Here is a 20,398-nt window from a genome sequence, read left to right as displayed (position 1 = left end):
CAATCTGAACTCTCCTCTATCAGGAACCCTCCGCTGGCTCAGGTATGAGTATATAAAAAAAGAGTTTCTGATTTTACAGTGATATTCATCCTTATGGAGTTTCAATGTATACATAATTAAAAAGAATAAATCAGACAAATAGGTTTGAATGTTTTTAATCAATGATGAACTTATACAAGAACCAATTAATGATATTCTTCAAGGATTCTCAGATCAGATTACTCAATGAATATTACACAGTTCCAACTATAGTAATACGAAAAACAATGCTTTTATTTTCGTGCATTTCACAACACTGAATGCAGTCATGTCACTGTAATGAGTATGATTTGAAGTTTTCTGAAATGTACAACTCGTGAAAATTAATTTTTTTGTGTTTTTGTAAACAACGTTACCTTATTTGCGCCTGTCTTTAAAAGAACGGTTCCTTTTTTAAAAAAAGAAAAATGCGGTGACACAAATATTCCATTAGTAGGATTTATTTAAAAGAAATAATATAGAACTACGTATATAGAACTATTCCACTACGAATACATTAATAACTTAAATGTTTGTATTTGTATCTGAGGTACAAGTACAAAATTCAAAGTACAGTTTTTTTAAAGCTAAAGTGGTTGGCAATAAAAAGAAATATCCATTTGGTTTAAAAAGAATGTACATTCCATAAGTTTTTTGATGTGGGTGTTTTTTATATATACCCCATTTTTTTTTGCAGCAGGGTATAAAAAATACAAGCATTTTTTTAAATAATGTTGAGTGAAACATGATTCTTTTTCTTTAACCCTCTTTTACTTTCAAGAGTTAATGGATGAAAAAAAATTTGAAAAAATATGCTTTGAAATTGGTTTGATTTGAAACCTTGAAAACATATAAAAAACATGTATTAAGACTTAAGAAGTCATTATATCAAGTCATCTTGCCTGCAAGACTATTCAATTTATAAATCACATTTTTCTTCTTCTTCTTAACAAACAGTTATATGATGTTTGAAAAAAAAAAGTAAGAAAAGTGATCCGTACGAAGCATCAACAATTTTGTTTAACAACACATGGCTTGTTTGATGTGATTGAAAAGGTATTCTGTAAGACATCCCTTTAAATCTTAAGCGAGATGTTGGGATACTTAAGAAGTTATTCCTGGCGACCATTGGATTTAATATCTCCTCTCGGGCGAAAATTATGATGTAACTTCATTTAAACATTGTAGAAAAATTTTCATATAATGCACAAAAAAAGGGACACCTTAATAACTGTTGGTCAGATTATCAAGCACTACAATATATTTTTAGTGTTTTATGGATCGAATTTTAAATATGCTGATTAATTTGTATTGACGATATTTTAAGTTTCGAAATCAGACACGAAAATTAACTTATTTAAAAAAATGTTTGCCTACATTAAAACTCGAATAAACGAATATAAAACTCGTTTATCCTAAGAGAATTCTACGTAAAAATAATTTTTTTATTAAATTATTACTGTTTATTTTTTTAATGATCACAAAATGTTTAAATTATAAGGTGTACGAATTTCAACAAAATAATTTTAGTTAGCGAAATTCTGAGTTTGAACGAAAATGGTCAAATAAATAGTTCTTGAGAAATTAAAATTCAAAATTAAATTTTCTTAAAACTTTTATTGCTCCAAGACTAATTAGTCGTATTATGTCATTTAAAACAAATATTTTAAAATTAGATAAAACATGCGTAATTTACAGTACAAAAAGCTTTAAATTATTATTAAAATGAATAAAAAATAATAAATAATTATAAAATAATATTTTTTTATGGGATAAAAGATAAGATTTTCATGTGCAAATTTTTTTTTATTTTCTTAAATATATTCAGAGATACGATGAATTGCGTAAAAAGAGACATTAATTAACATTGAGTCTGCCTAAACATCTCTCGAAAATAATAAGTATGTTTATTTACAGTACACATTTCAGTTTAACTTCTGAACCTAAAACATCGTAAAAAGACTTAACTTAAAACATCGTAAATATGCATTATATTTGTTGGGAATTGACTTATTCACATTTTATAGATTTTAAGCATTTTCGAAACTCAAATGTGTGTATTTTTTAGTTGTGACGTTATTTATGACGCAGTTGCGATATACTTAGTATACATATGATAGATTTTACTAAAATTTTTCTTATCGGGATACGGAAGAAAAAACTTTTATTAGATGTTTTAAGTGTTATTGTTGAGATATTATTTTTCATAGGTAACTAAATTTTAATTTCTCACTTTATAGTGGTGATGTTTAAGATTTGCCAAAAAAAGAACTTTCGACCACAGTTGGCATCAATATGTTACGCATGTAACATGATATCTATCAAAAGTTTGATGGGAATTGTGGGGAAATTTTTCACCATATTTGTTTACCGTTATTGATCGACTTGATATCTCCTAAGTTATATTTAATTTTACTTTCCCGTTCCTAGATTGAGGAAAAACTTATCTAAAGATCGTGCGGTCATCTATTCGATATTTTACATGGTATTACCACCAACATACTTCGTCATCATCATATTTAAATGTTAAACATACATTTTATTTCGCTCAAAGTTTAGCACAAACGTAAATGCGAAGTAAATTATGCTTCTTAGAAAGTCGTCCTTTAACTGGTTATTAAAAGTGTAAGGACTGCAATAGGGTAAAAACTTCACCTTGATCATACTAACTTATTGTAATTGAAGTGTCATAGTGTCTTACAGTTAGGTTCTTATCAGGATGGTGAGACAATTACCTTAAGAGATTTGGGATGGTTTAAAGATATAGCGAATGAGTCAGGTCTGGAATATGATTGGTGCATTTGTACATTGCTTCAGAGTCACCATGCTTTTATGAAATATCTCTGATGGCAGATCAATTATGAATATGAGACAAAATGTTGTTAGTCTAGCAGTGAAAGATTTGTTTGGTTCTTTTGCTAATGTAACTCAGATTTCTGTGGTAGTTCTATGCTAGATGTCTTCGAGTTTCGCACTCCACCTATCTCCCGAGTTCCTAGTCTTTTGATTGGTATCCAAAGTCACGAGGATACGGGAACGTTTATTCTGCAAAACCCATAACGTGGATCATCGATGATGATAATAATTAAAAAGAAAAGAAAAGGACCCTCAAGAACTTTCGCAAAAATTCTTTGTCCTGCTAATCAACTTGATGTGATAGAGGTGACGTGCTATAGTTTGACTAGTTAGATGACATTTTTGTAGTCCGAATTGAAAGCAGTTTCTTCAGTCTCTGGATTTAATGATTCGACTGGGGGCCGTTGTAGCAAAGCAAGACGTAATTTAGAAGCTTGAGGAAAGAGATGGGGATGTTCGGGTGATAATGAAGTGGAGATGCTCGAGCCAAACTTCCTTGAGGATCGGCAAGACCTTCGTGGATTGTGACGCTGAGTTGATCTTTTGTAAGCAGCAACTACGGCTGATTGAACCTGCAAAGATATTAGGAAGCTTTCAGTCTATGTTGCCTTACAGCAAGAAAGAATTGATAATTTTATTTCTGCAGAGTATTTTAAAGAGCACGATTTTTTTGTTGATAAAATGTTATTGTATAGTTCCTTTTTTAAAAAAAAAGTAAGTATCAAGATTATTCTTCTCCATTTACCAAACAAGTATCTCGACTATTGAATTTTTATATTGAAAATAGTTTGAAATGCCTATTAGAAAAAATGGATATAGCTCAAAATGTGTGTTTAAGAAAATGGGTAAAGTATTTGATTACGTTTTTCAAACTACTGTTATGACCATTGTTTTTAAACGAATTGATTCACGAATCTAAACCATCTCGTAATGCATAAACAAATTTGCAGTATACATATTTAATATAAATGTGATAGACTTTAAAGATTCGCGGCAAAGCACGCTGTACAAAACGGATATTCGAATTTCACGAAACTTTCCTCGTTTTTGTCGAAACCATTTCATGGTATATGCTCCGAGAGAACAGTTTTTCCAAGTGATGAAATAACTATAGTCGCTTAAGCGAAGAATTCTTCGAGTAAATGAATTTCATCAGAAGAAAAGAAATATTTCGTCATTCTAGCTCCGATCATCTTGTCTTCATTCTAGTTCCGTCATTTTAGTCAACAGTCTCCCACAATGTACTACGACGATTTTCCGAATTGAGGAGACATTTTCGTCATACATATAAGAGTTCGTATCTCGTCACAAATGACGAAATTTAGGTGACGAAATGATTCTTCAAAAATAACGAAATATAGCTCAAAGACTCCTGAATCGTCAAAAGTGGGAATTTCATTTCTGAGAGTGCGTATAATAACAGTATATTTGTAAATTTACGTTACTAACAGATTAAAGGTAAAATGGGGGTTCCTGTTTTCTTTCTTTCTTTTTTCTTCAAAGAAATAGCTTTAGTGTGTTGAGATATGATAACTAAGAATAGCTCATACTGAAATATTTCCCTTCTCTTTCAAAATAACAAAAAACAAATATACTCACTTCAGAGTTAAGAAAACAATATAGGACAGCCACAAAAAGCCCCTGAAAAGAACGGGAACATTTTAGAAGGAATAACAATTATATTCTATTAAAATTATTGACATATTTCATTTTTAATTATACACACATTGGCCGATGAATTTAGAAACTTGGGAGTTTTTCTCTTGCTATTTTCGCACTGTATAAGGGTCTGGTGGGGTGGGAGTATTATCACGTGAGACATGTTCTGCTGGTACGGAGGGGGTACCTTAATGTTCCTCAAGGGTAAACAAAAAGGATCCCCAGTGGCAAATCAGGTTCATCTTGCAATGTTACATTTTTATTCCGGAAGTGACGGATACATCATGGACTATAATGAAAGTGAATATCGTGCTAGAAGTGCAAAAATTTGGTTCAATGAACATTAAGTTGATTTCTAACACCTAATTTACATCTTATCTACATTGCGTTTTATCTAGTTAACGAGATCTTTAAATATATGTAACTAATGCATTATATACTCTGGACATAAGCACACTTCGGGAAGCGATGCACTCCAGTAGAATTGGTTACCTCACTAATACGGGTTGTTATTCGTGTAGAAAGAGAACCCAAAAATAATAATTTAAGGTTTAATTCATTTCCAGTGTCTGTAAACGGAAGGAGATGGGAAAGAACGTTTTGCTGCATTTTGATTAGGGAACCAGTTATTTATCTTCACTGAATTTCAAAGTTCGTAACAAAGTTTCTCAATAGATGGCTGTACAAACTGGGCTAAATAGTAAGGCAATGTTTTACTAATAACCACTATTTGCAACAACAACATAGTATAAAGGCTATGGAAATAATAAGAGCTATCCTTGCAAATAATGGATTCGCAAATAATTTAGAATATTATGGCAAGCAGTAAAAAACATTTTTCGCAGTTTTGCCAGTTAATTTTTTGTTTAGATTTTTTAACAGTGGTACGTCAGATTCATTAATTATGAAATATTATATACATTATAAAATTTTTTACATTATTTTAAAGAATGTAATTTTATATGTCAGAATACTAAATTTGAGGAAAATCGGTCGAATAGTTTCTGAGATATTGAATTTTAAAAATACTATTAAATTAACCTAGAACTATTCGATCAATTTCGCTCAGACTTTGTATTTTACATTTTCTAAAATGATGAAAAAAATTGTATACTTACAATTCAATTTTCTTTTCTGTCTATTATTAAATAAAATAATAAAAATTTACTCAAAGTTATTTTTTGAATGGAATTATCTTTTGATAAACAAACTTTATATTTGTGGGTAAAAGTTCTTCAATTTGATTAAAAAGCTCTCGAGATATGGCGAAATACGCAAAAAGCAAAATTAATATTAAAGGGTACAAACTTTGGATCGCTCTCCTGACCAAACTATGGGGATCATATTTCCCAGATTGCTGCTGCTCCCTATACTTTGAGGGATCAGAAATCTGAATCCTTTGGAAAAAATGTAAGCTTATTTGGAGAGAGTATGTTTGGTGTCCGATTTCGTAACTTAAAATGTCTGCACTAATTAATTAGCTTATTTGAAATCACCCCCTCAAACCATTGAGTCCCAGAACATGAAGATACGATTACTAGATCAAAAGTTATTCAGGATGGGGAGTTTTTTTGCACACTGTACATAGAGAAAGTGTATTCTCGGATTGTTTTCTTGATAGTTATACATTAGTTTTATACAACTAATGTTATAAAATAATTGAATGTAATAAAAATTGCAGTGCTCTTTTTTTTTTAGTAATTATATATATACATTTACGAAAATCTGGGAGATACGACTACTTGAGAGCATTTACATAAAATTTCAATTTTAAAAATGCTGTTTTTTGCTAAAATGAAGAAGTTTTGTAGAAAGTAATAATTTACCTGTGAAGACTGCAATACTGCATTTACCAGCATGTATACTTGTTCTAAATCGGTTCGTGGGTTGATACAGAAAAGTAGATGAGTTATCCCCAACAACGGGAATAACAATGCTGTAGCTTTTATCGCCTTCCTGAAAAAATAATTTTTTGATATATTTTGTAGGATTTGCGTTCATTAGTAGGATTAAAGAAATTTTAAGGGAAAAAAAAAAGCGCCCGCAATATAATTTTTTATATTTAATATCCAACTGAAAGTATCAACAAATCAAATGAAAAAAAAAAGCACAAAGTAAAATGATTTTAATCATCTTGCCAGTTTTAGTTATGTATTTTTCTTCGCCCCCTAGCATCGAAAATTTTTACCAATATGTGTATAAAAATTGCAAAAAAAAAGTATATAGGTAAAATGAAATAAATTTAATATAAATATATAAAAATAAAATAATAAAAGACCACTCTGAATAATTTTTGTTTTCATGATCAGATTTTTACTTTATTTTAACAAAATTAAATAAACAATTTCTGAGCTTGATAAATGAAGAAAAAAAGTCTAATTTAAAAATTTTTAATACTCAAGAACTATTATGTCGATGTCATTCAAACTTTATAATTAGTCATAGTTAAACGAAAATGTTTAAAAAACTGGAATTGTTTTGGACATTATTAAATAAAATAATAAAGAATAATGAATTATTGAAGATGACTCTTTACGTGGATGATTCTTTTATTCTTTGGAAGAATAAGTTCTAGGATTACGTGCAAGGCGTTTTTGATTCACTAAGAAATTTTTCACAAAAAGTTAAATTAATATTTAGGGGTTTTGACTTCCGATCGAATTCCAAACTAAACTCTAGAAACTATATTTCCGAGAGTGCGTTTACTTCCCCTATTTTATTAGTAACGAAAAAAAAAATGTTTGTTCGTTAAAAGTTTTTGAGTACTATTTCTCTACCGAACAGTTAGTGCGAATTAGATTGTGCATGTGAGGTCGATTCTTCGAACAATTAAGGTCGATGCTAAGAACGTAAATATCCGATCATTAGAACAAAAGTTATTCAGGGGTGCGTCATTTCTTCTTCTTTTTTGGCTCACTCTACACTGTATATAAAGTCCAATTTATGTTTCAGAAACTTTTTGATTAAAAAAAAGAAGGAAAACAAATAATATTTTAAAGATTACAAAAATGTTTTCATGATGTAAGTATTTGGTAATAAAGTTGCAAATGCAATCGCTTTGCTTGGGATTTGCAGATGAATATAATATCTAATATAGTATAATATCATGTACGAAAATAAATTTTTTAAAATTTATCCTCTAATGGAATATTGATTTTTTTTTAAATTTCGCAGTTCACTCCATAAAGGAAATCAAAATGAAATTTTTAATTCATTCATAATTTAATTGAAAACGATGTTTAAGCAGCATGTTATCACTTCCAAATATGTATGTATATTTTTTGCGTAGAATTTGAGAAAATCAATTTGTTGGAAGATTTTTACATTAATATACGGAATATCCAATAAAAATGAATCAAAGAAAATCAATAAAATAAATAATAATAAAAAAAAATACGATGAAAAGTACGATCTTATTGCGTTCTGCTTAAACAATAAGATAAGTTCTGCAACAAATTTCACAATTAGTTAAAAAATTTGTCAACAAAAGCAGCTAACTGAGAAAAAGCTATAAAATTATAAGTTTTCAGAAGTACCCCATTTGCAGTAGTAACATGGCGCAAATGAGGACAAAATTAACGAAAGTCTGACGCTTGTGCAAATATGTCAGTTGGAATGGCATGTAGCAGAAAACAGTAATTTATGGCGATCCAAATCATCAGTGCCACCTATTGATAATTTTTATAAACAGATTTGAAATTCAATGGCATAAACATAATTGCAAACTATGCATTTTTATCTTGTTCAATTTTTCCTAATTTTCAAGACACTCCTTATATCACTATACATATTTTTATGAGATATATGGATACCTATTTTTGTCTACCGATAGAACGAATTCTAAGTAGTTTTTAGTTTATTTAACAACTGAAGGTTCCGTGGAGTTATTTAATAAGTTTATTTGAATCATTGAATGCATTGCGAAGGATAACGACTTACTTGATTTGCTTGGTTTCAATAGCTACATTGCTACGCATCTTAGTGATCAAAATACGAATGATGTTCACAAGAAACACAGCATTTACCTATAAAACAAAAAACATATTTTTTATACTACACTCTACACCTTGCTTCAAATAAACATTTTTAAGACATTTATATGTTACCAAACAAATTGTAAGTGGCATAAATAAAATTATAAAAAAAAGTTGATACAAAATACGCAGTGAACTTTTTCATTGAATTTAAAAGTATTAAATTATTTCAAACATTAAATTTATGGGGCTTCGATTGTTAGGCGACTCTTCACAAATTTGTTGCGTTTGCAAGACGTTTTAACCTCTTAACCTGTGCGCTCGAGTTAATTCGAGCGAGCTCAACAGGCCAAACTGTGCAAGCTCGAGATAATTCGAGCGACGTTGTATTTTATGCTGCAATCATTTTTCACACTCGAATATAATCGAGAATTGAAAATAACAATGTGAAAGCTAAGGAAAAAAAATCGCTTTATTGGCATTTATCATTTATATAGGATTGTAAGCTATCACACTTTTTTATTCAAGAATAAAATATAGCCTTTTTCCATGGAACTAAAGTGCGGTATATCAAAATTGTCCACCGAAGGAAAAGTTGAACCAAAGCGGCAATAAATGGAAACCTTTGAGGAGATGGATTTGGTTGGATTGATTTTTGATTGGCAAAATAGATTATTTTTGGCCGGTTTTTTTCAAAAAATCTGCGCGTTAAGGGGTTAAACTATTTGCTGCTTCATGTGCATGCATTTCATAAAAAAACTTTCATAAAAAAACACACGAAAATATTTTGAGATATTTAAAAAAAATATTTCGAACATAAATAAATAAGCTACTATAATGCATTTTCTGTTAAAATTATAGCTGTGCTCATATCGTTACGTTTGGACATTCTAAAAAATTTTTCACTCAATAAAATATAATTTCTGAAGTGCTGTCATTTGTGTTGCTATTTCTAATGACACTTAGGCGAGAAAAGCTCATCAACCGTTTGCCTTTTTGCGAATTAAGCCAGGAAGATCCACCTGTCGTTTGACAAGAGAGCACCTCAAAGGTGAAAGTACGTCTTAGCTCATGGATAGTTTGCAACATGCACCATTCCTTCATGAGGCCTCTTCTTCAATTTAGACAAAGATCGGAAGGGGAAGAGATCCCTATACAGATCTCCTATACTTTTCTCCAGATCCCTATACACAGGGTACAGCTCAGCGAGCGACTGCAGGACTTTCGATTTCGCAGATTTAACAAGCACGTGCATCGCATGTACTCGGTGTTGTCATTTGTTAAGGATATTATCAAGTAACTGTTCTACTAATCTCTATTATCTTACTTATAACAGAAAACCTTTAAGAACTATTTAAAATTTTTTTTTTGCTTTATATTTGCTGAGTTGATAGCAAAAACGTGAAAAATTGGCACTTTCTGTCAGAAAAAAAATTAACAATTTTTTTTATTATAAAAAACTAGCATAAGTTTAAGTTAATTCTGATTTCTTGTAAGAGTTATAAATTTGTACTAAAATATTTATAGCGAATTAAATTTAAAGTAAATTGCCAGAGTTTAAAGTTTAGATCTATGTCACGGTCCCTTTGTTTGAGAACTCTTCAATTAAATAAGGTAGTTTTGAATGTTTATGAGCGACAGCTTACCTCTAGATAGCAGTGTATGCTTGATTTTAATGTCAATAACAATTCTTATTACAAAGCCCAACAAGGTTCATAAGTGATTAGTAAAAGAACCATTCAAGCTTGAAACAATATTAAATTTAACTATGCTAGTTTACGCGCTACGAAGTTCGCATGATGCTTGGATTAACACCTCTTTTATATAGAAATTGAATCCGCCATTACAAAACAAGGATAGGAAAACCGTCTGAATGTGAGGTGAATCATCATTCGCAAATCAAGGTTTATTTTAGATCTTATGACTATCATTGAAACAAAGTTTATTTGATCAAGCTTTTATATACTTTCTTTAACACTCTAAAAGTGAAGGTTGAAGGATCATTATGTTTTCACCAGAAACATAATGTTGCATTTTAGAGCCTAGACAAAGCTAAAATGAAGAAAAAGGGAAAAATATGGTTTATAGTAAAAGTTAATAAAAGGAGATTTTTTCTTATAGTTTCTTTATTTGACTTTATTCAATTGCATTTCTTAAATTTGAAAAAGGATTAATTAGGCAACCTTTCTACGCTAACCAAATGAAAATACAATATTTGCCTTAGCGTTGCTTGCTATCTAGGCTGTTGCATCTAGGCATCTTAAGTTGACTTTCTAGATACACTTGTTACGAAATTCAAACAACACGTTTTTTTTTCAAACAGCTCTTCAATATATCTGTTTTACGCTGCACCGAAAATCCGGGTGTTTCTCACTTTAGGTTGGCAACCCTCTCGTCAAAGTAATATGTCGATCTATTGTTGCCATTTAAAAATATATCACATATGTAAAAAGCAAAACAAAAAACAATTGAACCTTTATCAGAAATTTACAGTCATCTAAAAATACGTTTTTCTTTAATTTTTATCTGTAAAATACATTTATTGTAATATTATTGACATAAAATATTCATATCGTCGTAGTCAGAAAAGTTGGATAAAAAATATATAGATTACACTAGATTGTAATAACATAGACAGCACCAGAACGGTTTTAGCTTTGAAAAGATGGAATTAAATAGATTTGTGCAGCATTAAACAGATTTCAGTTGCAAAATATCAAATAAACTTAAGTCTCGAAGCGACAAATAAATTTGTGTTTCAAAGCATCAAATAAAGTTTAGTTGAGGGGTAATAAATAGATTTGTCTGAGCATTTATTTTGTAGGCTGATTCAAATGTAATTTTTGCTAGAAAGCATGTTTTTTCTTTAAATTTATTTGGCACATAACTAAGGGTTGTTATTATTAGAATCAAATAATTGGATTGTTTTTTAATATATATAAATAGATTTTCCGAGCGTTAGTTGTTTTAAAGATTAGTTTTTCTTCTTTTCGGATCTCTGCCGTACAATCTTCGAAAACGGCGTTTAATCTCCGGCTAAAGCTTTTAAATTATCACAAATTCGGAGGGTTTGCTCAATACGTTTAAAATTAATAATCCTGTATAATTTCCCCTGAACTTTTTAAATTAACTTTTAAACGTTTCATTACCGAAATGTTTTACCACAGAAGGAGTAAAGCCCTAGATACATAGACAAGAACTAGGGAATCTAGGGCTTTAAGAGGGAAGAATCGCGAAAAGGCGAGTTTGTGAGGATGACAAAGCTGTTCACCAACGACGGCTAGATTTATATATATATTTCTTTTAACTTTTCCTTTTCCCCTTGACACAAAATTATTGAATCATCAATATTCAATACCAGATTATCATGAATCCATGATTCAAACAATGTTTTTTTTTTCGAATGGCAGGCACTGAACTTAATTCGTTAGAAGATGCCAGAGGTGTTACTAATTTCGCGTTACCCAGTGGGTACTCGTGAACCAAAGTCACGGAGGCAAGTAAGATTGCCCACGCCACACTGCCACAAACCCGTTCATAGGGTGGGCCACATTCAACATCACATACAACAGAGGACAACACAAGAGAGAGAAAGATCCATGCCCAGAGCGGGATTCGAACCTGCGGCCATTGGCTTTGCAGTCAGGCGCGCTAACAGCTCGGCCAACTGGGGGGCGATTCAAACAATGTAATTGTACATTAATATATATTTCTCAAAAAATATTAAATTTACTGTAAAAAATTGGAGATCAAATTACGGTATAAAGTACCGGCACTTTGGATGCATCATACATAAAATCTATTTTTACCGTAAAATATTTTACCGTAATTTTTACAGTTTTATTTATTCAATCAGAGTGATTCAGTATTTTTATTATAATTATAGGTGTTAAAATTACGGTACATCAGATCTTTTGTTTCGTAACATGTTACGGTAAAAATGGATTTAACGGAAAAAAAGTATCGGCACCATGAATGCTGGCATTTTTTACCGTGATTTAATCCGAACTTTTATGCAGTGTAGCATTATTTTTTGTAAAGAAAGATTAAAATTTAAAAAAAAAGTTTAAATTGTTTTTATGTTTAACAAGTGGAAACAAGAGGAGATGTTAGCGTTCTTGATTCAGAAAAAAAATTGGCAAAATAAGCATAAAATTAACCACTACACCTCGATGTCGAAATGATTGTTCAATTTAAAAACATATAGTTTATAGCAAATTATTTTAAAATGCAGACATAAATAGTAGACATTACTTTTTCTAATAAACAGTAGACTAATCCCCTCTATCAACATCACTCCGAAATATTAATCATTAACGAATTAATTAAGCTATGAATTAAGCTTCGAAATTTTTTTTTGTAAAAAGAATATTTTGATGGTGTCTCAACAACCAATGAAAATCTTTGAAACTTCTCTGTGCATCTCTTTAAAACATTATAAAACAATGAAGATCCAAATTTATTTTTGGATGTCGTTAAAGTTAGAACGATTTTAACTATTAGCTATTTATAACTTTCACGGTGCTTGCTTGTAATATTAATCATCACCTCTTTGGTTTTATTGCATTCTTAATTTTAATTACTTATTTAAATTTTAGAGTCTTTAATTAAAAGTGATGTTTTGAATTATAATATAAAGTAATTGTATGCAACATTTATTTTGATAAATGCATAAGTTAAAGTTTTACAATCATTCAACGTTAATTCAGTTATATTTTCTTCTATAATAATTTAATTTAAATCTTAGTCTAAGCAACATATGAATACAAAAATAAATAATGACTAAAATCGATGAATAATGATTACAAAATAACTACGTACTAACTAATTTGGTAAAATTAGGAATTGCAAATTTTTTTTTGTGAAACTAATAAATAATTTGTTTGGCAAAAGACATTTAACAAGTTTTATTACTATAAATGATTAGTTTTTTAATTAGTGGCATAAAATTAAAAATGATTAGTTTTTAAGTTTATGTCAATAGACTTAAGATATGAGTATGTGGAACCAAAAAAGAAAAAATAAATAATCGGATCTGTTAATAGAATAGTATTTATTCTTAATATTCTTTCCTGTTAATCGAAAAAAAAGAAGATTGCTAAGCAATTGTTGTAGTGGCTTGTGGAAGAAGCGAACAGGTTTTTGTTTTTTTGTTTTTTGTTTTTTTCCAACAATTTCGGAGGAGTTGAATTTTTCTTTATTAAAATTCGATTAATTCATCATTTTCGTTTATTGAATTAAATGAATTCTACGATAAAAAGTATCGGCATCCTGAGTGCCGGTACTTTTTACCGGAACTTGTTAAGGAACAAAAAAATCTGATGCACCGTAATTTTTACAATAATAATGACTGTAAAATCACAGTTTTACTCCTTAAATAAAAATTACGGTATGATATTCTGTGGTATTTTAAGGTAAAAAGAGTGTTACTGTACTATGGATTTTAGGGATAATGCACCCAAAGTGCCGGTACTTTATGCAAGAATTAATTTTTATATTTTCGTTCTCTAAACGTTGTTGAACAGCCGACCCAATTTATTGGGTTTACGACTATCAATGTTCAGCTCCGTAGCCTTTTAATTTTGACATCAATTCAGAAAACAAGGGAACTCCTGGATTAAGTATTGATAAAATTTTGCCTTCGTGGAGAAATTTTTGATGGAACTAACCTGCATTTACGTTACATGGAGAGGAAAACCACGAAAACTTCTTACGGTTAGCCTGACTATGGTTAGGGGACTCTAATCCATGTTTCGTCGACCACTGAGGATATTTTGCGCCAGCACTGTGGTCGGTGCAAGCCGGATGCGGAATTCGTATCGACCAGTCTTCGCTAAAGTTCGAACCCGGTTTACTTCATTAGAAGGCGAACGCTCTATCCCCTGAGCCATCACGGCTCTATGCAATATTCAGATCTAAAATTTAAAAAAAGCGTAGGGTATAAAAAAGACAAGTTGGATTAATCATGAACGTAGCTTGAGAATAATGTTTCTCTAACGCCCTATGCGTACGTTCAAGAATGAGGAAGATTACTTTTATTTTTAATGATTTTAAAATTGTAATCATTGAATTGTTTTTTTTCTCTCTCATAATTTTAAGATTCAAAAAGGGGGCAATAATTTTGGTGTAAAGGGATTACAAAACGCAAATAAAGAGATTAACATGTTAGAAAACTAAAAGCATGTACACATTATTGAGCCAAAATATTGATTCTTTAGGTTCCAATGAGGAAAATGGTGCGTTGAGGATAATATAGACAGCAATAATGAGCTTATCTTTGTAAATAAAGACTCGAGATTTTATTCAGTCATGATTAAAATACACACTTCACGAATTCGGTATAACTTTAACTTTTTTTTTATTTCGTATTAGTTTCAAATTAATTAGTAAAGAATAATTTTTTTATGACTAAATAATCTGGGAATCCATTCTGTAACACCTATTTAGTTTTTAAAATGCACTCACATAATGTTCTCTACTTTAGTTTGATACTAATTAATTCTGAAACCGACAGATAATTTGAATTTATATTTCGAGGAGAAATAATTTCTTTTTAAATTTTACTGTAATCATTAACATGTATTGTTTTAATGCCCAGATTTTTATACATTTAGATGTAATCTTATAATTCGAATGGTTTTTCCCATGAAATAAAAAGAAATGAATAGAGACTTTTGAAGTTTTATTCTTTATAAAATATTTGACCAATCTCTTACAAAATTTAGATTTTTCAATTGAAAATCTACTTCACTCAAAGAGAATTAAAAAGTTGAATTTATTACAATTTATTTTTTTATTATTTAAATAAATATAATAAATATATTTAATGAATGAAAAAATTCAATTTCTTTTAATGCAATAATATTGATCTTTGCATGAAAGAGTTTTCTAATTATGAGCAAAAGATTTTGATTCGAATAAATGGTTAAAAAGATATGGCGAAATTAAGGGCTCATTCAAGCAGTTGCTATCCTAAATTAAATTATTGAAAATATTTTTCAGATATGATTTTTTCAGATAGATTTATTTATTTTGTGGGATATAAGTATTTTAATGCGTAAAAAAAAAAAANTTCAAATTAAATCTGACTTTAATTTAAAAAAAAAAAAAAAAAGGACTTAAGTGATAGTTCGAGAAAATTCGATAAGATCGATCAAACTTATTCAGGATAAATAAAACGTCCTCTTGAATAACTTTTGTTCTAATGATGGGATTTTCACGTTCTAAAAACCACTCTTAATTATTCAAAGGGGTAACTAAGTAATGCTAATTAATTAGTACTATATAATAATAAAGTTACGGAATCACTAATAAAAAGCATTTCCATTAAATTTGTATACCTTTTTTCCCCCGAGTGATTTGGATTTTCGATTACAAAATTTTGGAGAGAGGGAGTAGCCGCAATTTGGAAAGTGAGCTCTCAGTTTAGTAGCGGTCGAAAGTTATTGCGCCTTAATGTTAATTTTACTTTTTGCGTTTTTGGACATATCTCTAAAACTATTTGCTTAATTACAAAAACTCTTGCACCCACTTATGAAACTCGTTTACTTGAAGAAAGTTTCATGGGAAAATAATAATTTAATATTTGTTATAACTTTATTTGAAAATAGTAGAAAAAAATTGATTTGTAAGGCATGCATTTTTTACATTCCTTGAAACTACGTAATTTTTAATGACACAATCAAATTTTTCTGGAATGAAATCGGCTGAATAGTTTCTGAGTAATAAAACTAATAAAAAGTAAAATTTTGCACTGAATGAATTATTAAATAAAATCATTGCTAAATGATTATTTTTCTTTGGAAGTATTTTTATCTAAACGAACTTCACGAGATTTTGCAATGACATTGCGTAATTAATTTTAGAGATACCACCAAAAACGAAAAGAGTGAAATTAACATTAAGGGATGAAACATAATTTTGACCAGACCATTCTCTTGGCTAAACTAACTCACTATATTTTAATGTTCCAAAATCTAAATCCGATTAAAAAATAAATAAATAAATAAAAAACAAGTATGCTTATACAGAGAAAAAACCGTTTCGTATCCGTCTCTATAACTCAACTAATAGTTAGCAATAATTAAGCAGCATTTTTGANTTAAAATTTTTAACCCCTTAAAGTTAAAAGTTTAACCTTTTAGGTCTCTGCTCATTATTATTTTTACTCCTAAAATATCACTACTATTTTGATCAATAAAAAAAATATATCACAACTATGATAATATGTATAATTAACTATGTTTTAGTTGAATTTATGAACTGTTACAATTGATTGATATTTTTTTTTCTAGTAGAGGATAGTCTACTTTACTCTTCTGTCAAATAATACTAATAATATATTGGATTTTTTGTTAGTTAAAAATAGTTAAGTAAATAATGTTACAATTGACCCCACTCTACCCTACTATATAATAATGAAGTAACGGAATCATTAATAAAAAGCACTTCCATTAAATATATATAACTTTTTTCAGAGTGATTCGGATTTTTGATAGCAAAATTTTGGAGGGAGTAAGTAGCCTCAATCTGGAAAGTGAGGTTTCAGTTTAGTAGCGGTCGAAAGTGAGGGCCCCCTAATGTTAATTTTACTTTTTGAGTTTTTGCAAATATCTCTAAAACTGTTTGTGTAATTCCAAAAACTCTTTCACCCACTTATGAAACTGGTTTACTTGAAGAAAGTTTCATGGAAAAATAATTCTTAAATATTTGTTATAATTTTATTTGATAATAGTCGAAAAAAGATTTATTTGTAATTCAAGCAGGTTTTTACATTCCTTGAAACCACGTAATTTTTAATGACACATTTTTTTTTTTGAATGAAATCGGCCGAATAGTTTCTGAGTAAAAAAATTAATAAAAAGTGAAATTTTGTACTGAATGAATTATTAAATAAAATTATTGTTAAATGATTATTTTTCTATTGAACTATCTTTGACTAAATGAACTTCATGAGATTTTGCAATGACAATACGTAATTAAAATTAGAGACAACACCCAAAACGAAACGAGTGAAATTAACGTTAAGGGACTCAGAATTTTGACCGTTCTCCTGGCTAAACTTACTCACTAGATTTTGATAGTCCAAAATCTAAATCCGATTAAAGAATAAATAAATAAATAAATAAATAAATAAAAAACAAGTATGCTTACACAGAGAAAGTACTGTTTCGTGTCCGTCTCTATAACTCAATTAATAGTTAGCAATAATTAAGCAGCATTTTTTAGGTTAACTTTTTGGGCCATGAGGTTGGTTTTAGTACGTGAAAATTCGATCAAAAGTTTTCCCGGATATCTTTTTTTTCACAGTATGGTCGCTGCATTATATTTTATTCTGTTTTCTTCTCCTTAAAATAATATAATTAATGTACTCGAATAATGCGTAAAAAGGTTTTAAGTCGAATAATGCGTGTAAAGGTTTTAATGGGACTTTCAGAATTTTTTTTACCGCATGATAAAATTAGTATATAATAAATTTAAATGATTTGTTGATATTTAAAAATGTTTTAACGTTAGAAAACTGGAAATAGACAAAAGTCTCTTTTCAATTTTCGAACTTTTGCGAAGTGCCCAAATCTTAATGAATTTGATGACTTTTTGTTATTTTAAATCAGATGTACAATACTAGGGATCGGTATTTAAATCTGTAACAATAGATAATTAAAAGGAATTTAAAAAAGATTCGAGTAAAATGTTAATATCAAGATTCTTCGATACTGTAGAAGAGACAGATTCCTTATTGAAAATTCTTTATTCTTTATTGAATTCCATCTTTCTAGTATTAAAAGTGTAAAAGAATATGACTTTAATGACAACAAAACAGATTTCTTATAACAGTGTGAAGCATTATGGGACAGTAATTAGTAGAGAATACTGGAACAATAATTACTGGGTCGATATTTAGATAGTAACCTTAGATTTATTCATATAATTTAAACCAAAAATAAAAATTAATGAGGAATGACATGAAAAATTAAAAGTTTTACAAGTAGGCACCGTAGCAGCGTTAAATATCATTTATGGTTCAAATAATCGTTATTCTTCGACAGTTTAATGAATTTTAAACGATAACTTAGAATTAAATAGTTAAGTTGAGTTGAAAGAGTTTTAAACTCACGATGCAGAAGTTAAAGGACAAGTTTAATAAATAAGAAATACTTATAAGCAAGTTCAATTAGCAGACATTTTTCTTTCAGAAAAATGCCTGCTAATTGATCGGTTAATTCAGTTTTATTTCTGAAAAATGAATTGCTTAATATTTTAAAAGTGTGTTTAAAAGGTTGCTCCAGCTTGAACTTGACTCAATTTAACACCGAGAAAAAAAAATATTATCAAAACTACCAGAAAAGGGTACAATTTACTGTGTTTTTAGCTCTATGGGAACACCAAAAAAGTCGGTAATTGTTTGGTAAAATTAATAACAAAATATGGCTTTATAATATGCTATAAAGTTTGATGTATGTTATGAAATTTGGTAATCTTATCATGATATCTTAGAGCATGACATAAAAACCATCTGGGTGAATTTACTTTTCAGTTTTGTATTTCTTACTAAATGTGTGGTAATAGGAACTATAATTTTGAAAGCCAAAATTTCAGACAAACCATTACCCTTATGAACAAAAAAATTACAAAATGAATGGTTAAAATATTGTATATTTTGGTTTTATGAATCCGAAATTTTTTTTACCACAAATGTTACTATCGCACAGTACAGTAATTTTACCAGAATTGTTTTCTTCATGAAGTTGTTAATTATAATTTATTTACAATTTTTAGGAATGTAGAGCTCAGGGGGTGAAAAATATTAAGATGCGTTGTTTTCAATGTGAGAAAACCAGCTTTAAAATGGAGAGAAATATCAGGTGGTTAGGTAAGATACATATTTCCTTCAAAAACATTCTTATTTAAAGCCTTGGCAAAACAATTGATGTTCGATGTCAATACCTGACCACAACATGATGGGACAACTGAGTTCCCAAAATTTCGTTTGGCTTGTTCTTCCACTAGAAATTCATAAACATCAATGTTATTGTTCCAAACAAGATGAACAAGACGTGGATTTCAAATAATGAGACTTACTCTCAATTGATTTTTCCATAAATGGTGAGCCGTATTTTTCATTGTTGTCTGCTACTTCATATAAAAAAAAATATCTAGTTCTACAACCTAATTGTTTGTTTGAAAAGGAGCATACAGTCAGTGTGGATTGTACAATTTCTATTGAAGAGGCAAATTTTTCGTTTAGCATTAAGCTTACTAATGCTGTTATAGTAAAAAAAAATACTCCAGCTTGTCATCAAGACGGTTTATGGAATCAATATGGACATCGAATTAAAAAGGGAAATTCAAGGAAAAACATGGAATCCAGACAAAAACTGTAAAAACTGTGGTGTAATACCTAACTAAATTTGTTGTTGAAAAACTCCAAAAACTTGTACGAATAAATACTTCATTTCAAGTTAATACCGAATCGAGCTTTCGTATACACTTTAATGTGTGTTAGTTAAACCTAAACGTCAACAATTGAGAAAGCTTACACCAAGCTCAGATGCATTTACTCCATTCACGAATTATCTTTGTCGATTTTGGCTTACGTTAGAAAGCCGTCAGATGAGAACGGTAGATTGTATACAACTCGAGCACGAGAAGATGAAAGTTTATCTCGTGCGCAGCTGGACATTTTACAGAAACGTATGTAAACTGTCAAAAAAGGGCATGTATGTTTTTAGTAGTATAATAAAGATAATTAAGCTCTCATAAGAAGATTTACATTAATCTGTCAATCATATTAAATGATTTTGTATCTAACATTAAACTTTTATCCGCTTCTGTTTTGTTATGTTTAGTTCGCTAAGTTTTTCAATGCTGATAAAAGTATCTTTGAAAAA

At 29.4% G+C, this 20,398-nt stretch overlaps 1 protein-coding gene across 2 annotated transcripts in view; it reads right to left on the bottom strand.

Annotated features, from left to right (window-relative positions):
- Positions 1 to 1,809: 1,809 nt before the first annotated feature.
- Positions 1,810 to 20,398, bottom strand: part of LOC107454469 (corticotropin-releasing factor receptor 2) — a 154,271-nt gene continuing 135,682 nt past the window's right edge. Inside the window, exons 8-11 of one of the 2 annotated variants that reach the window (XM_016071676.3) lie at positions 8,473 to 8,558; positions 6,360 to 6,489; positions 4,474 to 4,515; positions 1,810 to 3,446 (exon numbers count right to left, since the gene is read on the bottom strand). In XM_016071676.3, coding sequence (XP_015927162.1) covers positions 3,204 to 3,446; positions 4,474 to 4,515; positions 6,360 to 6,489; positions 8,473 to 8,558 — 501 coding nt within the window. In that variant the 3' untranslated portion in view covers positions 1,810 to 3,203. The remainder of the gene's footprint in view (positions 3,447 to 4,473; positions 4,516 to 6,359; positions 6,490 to 8,472; positions 8,559 to 20,398) is intronic. The other variant, XM_016071677.3, reaches the window with a different exon arrangement.

This window comes from Parasteatoda tepidariorum, chromosome 2 (assembly GCF_043381705.1).
Source record: "Parasteatoda tepidariorum isolate YZ-2023 chromosome 2, CAS_Ptep_4.0, whole genome shotgun sequence".
NCBI classification, from domain to species: domain Eukaryota; kingdom Metazoa; phylum Arthropoda; class Arachnida; order Araneae; family Theridiidae; genus Parasteatoda; species Parasteatoda tepidariorum.
Note: the sequence above shows the minus strand (reverse complement) of the source record. Positions and strands in the feature narration are given on the sequence as shown.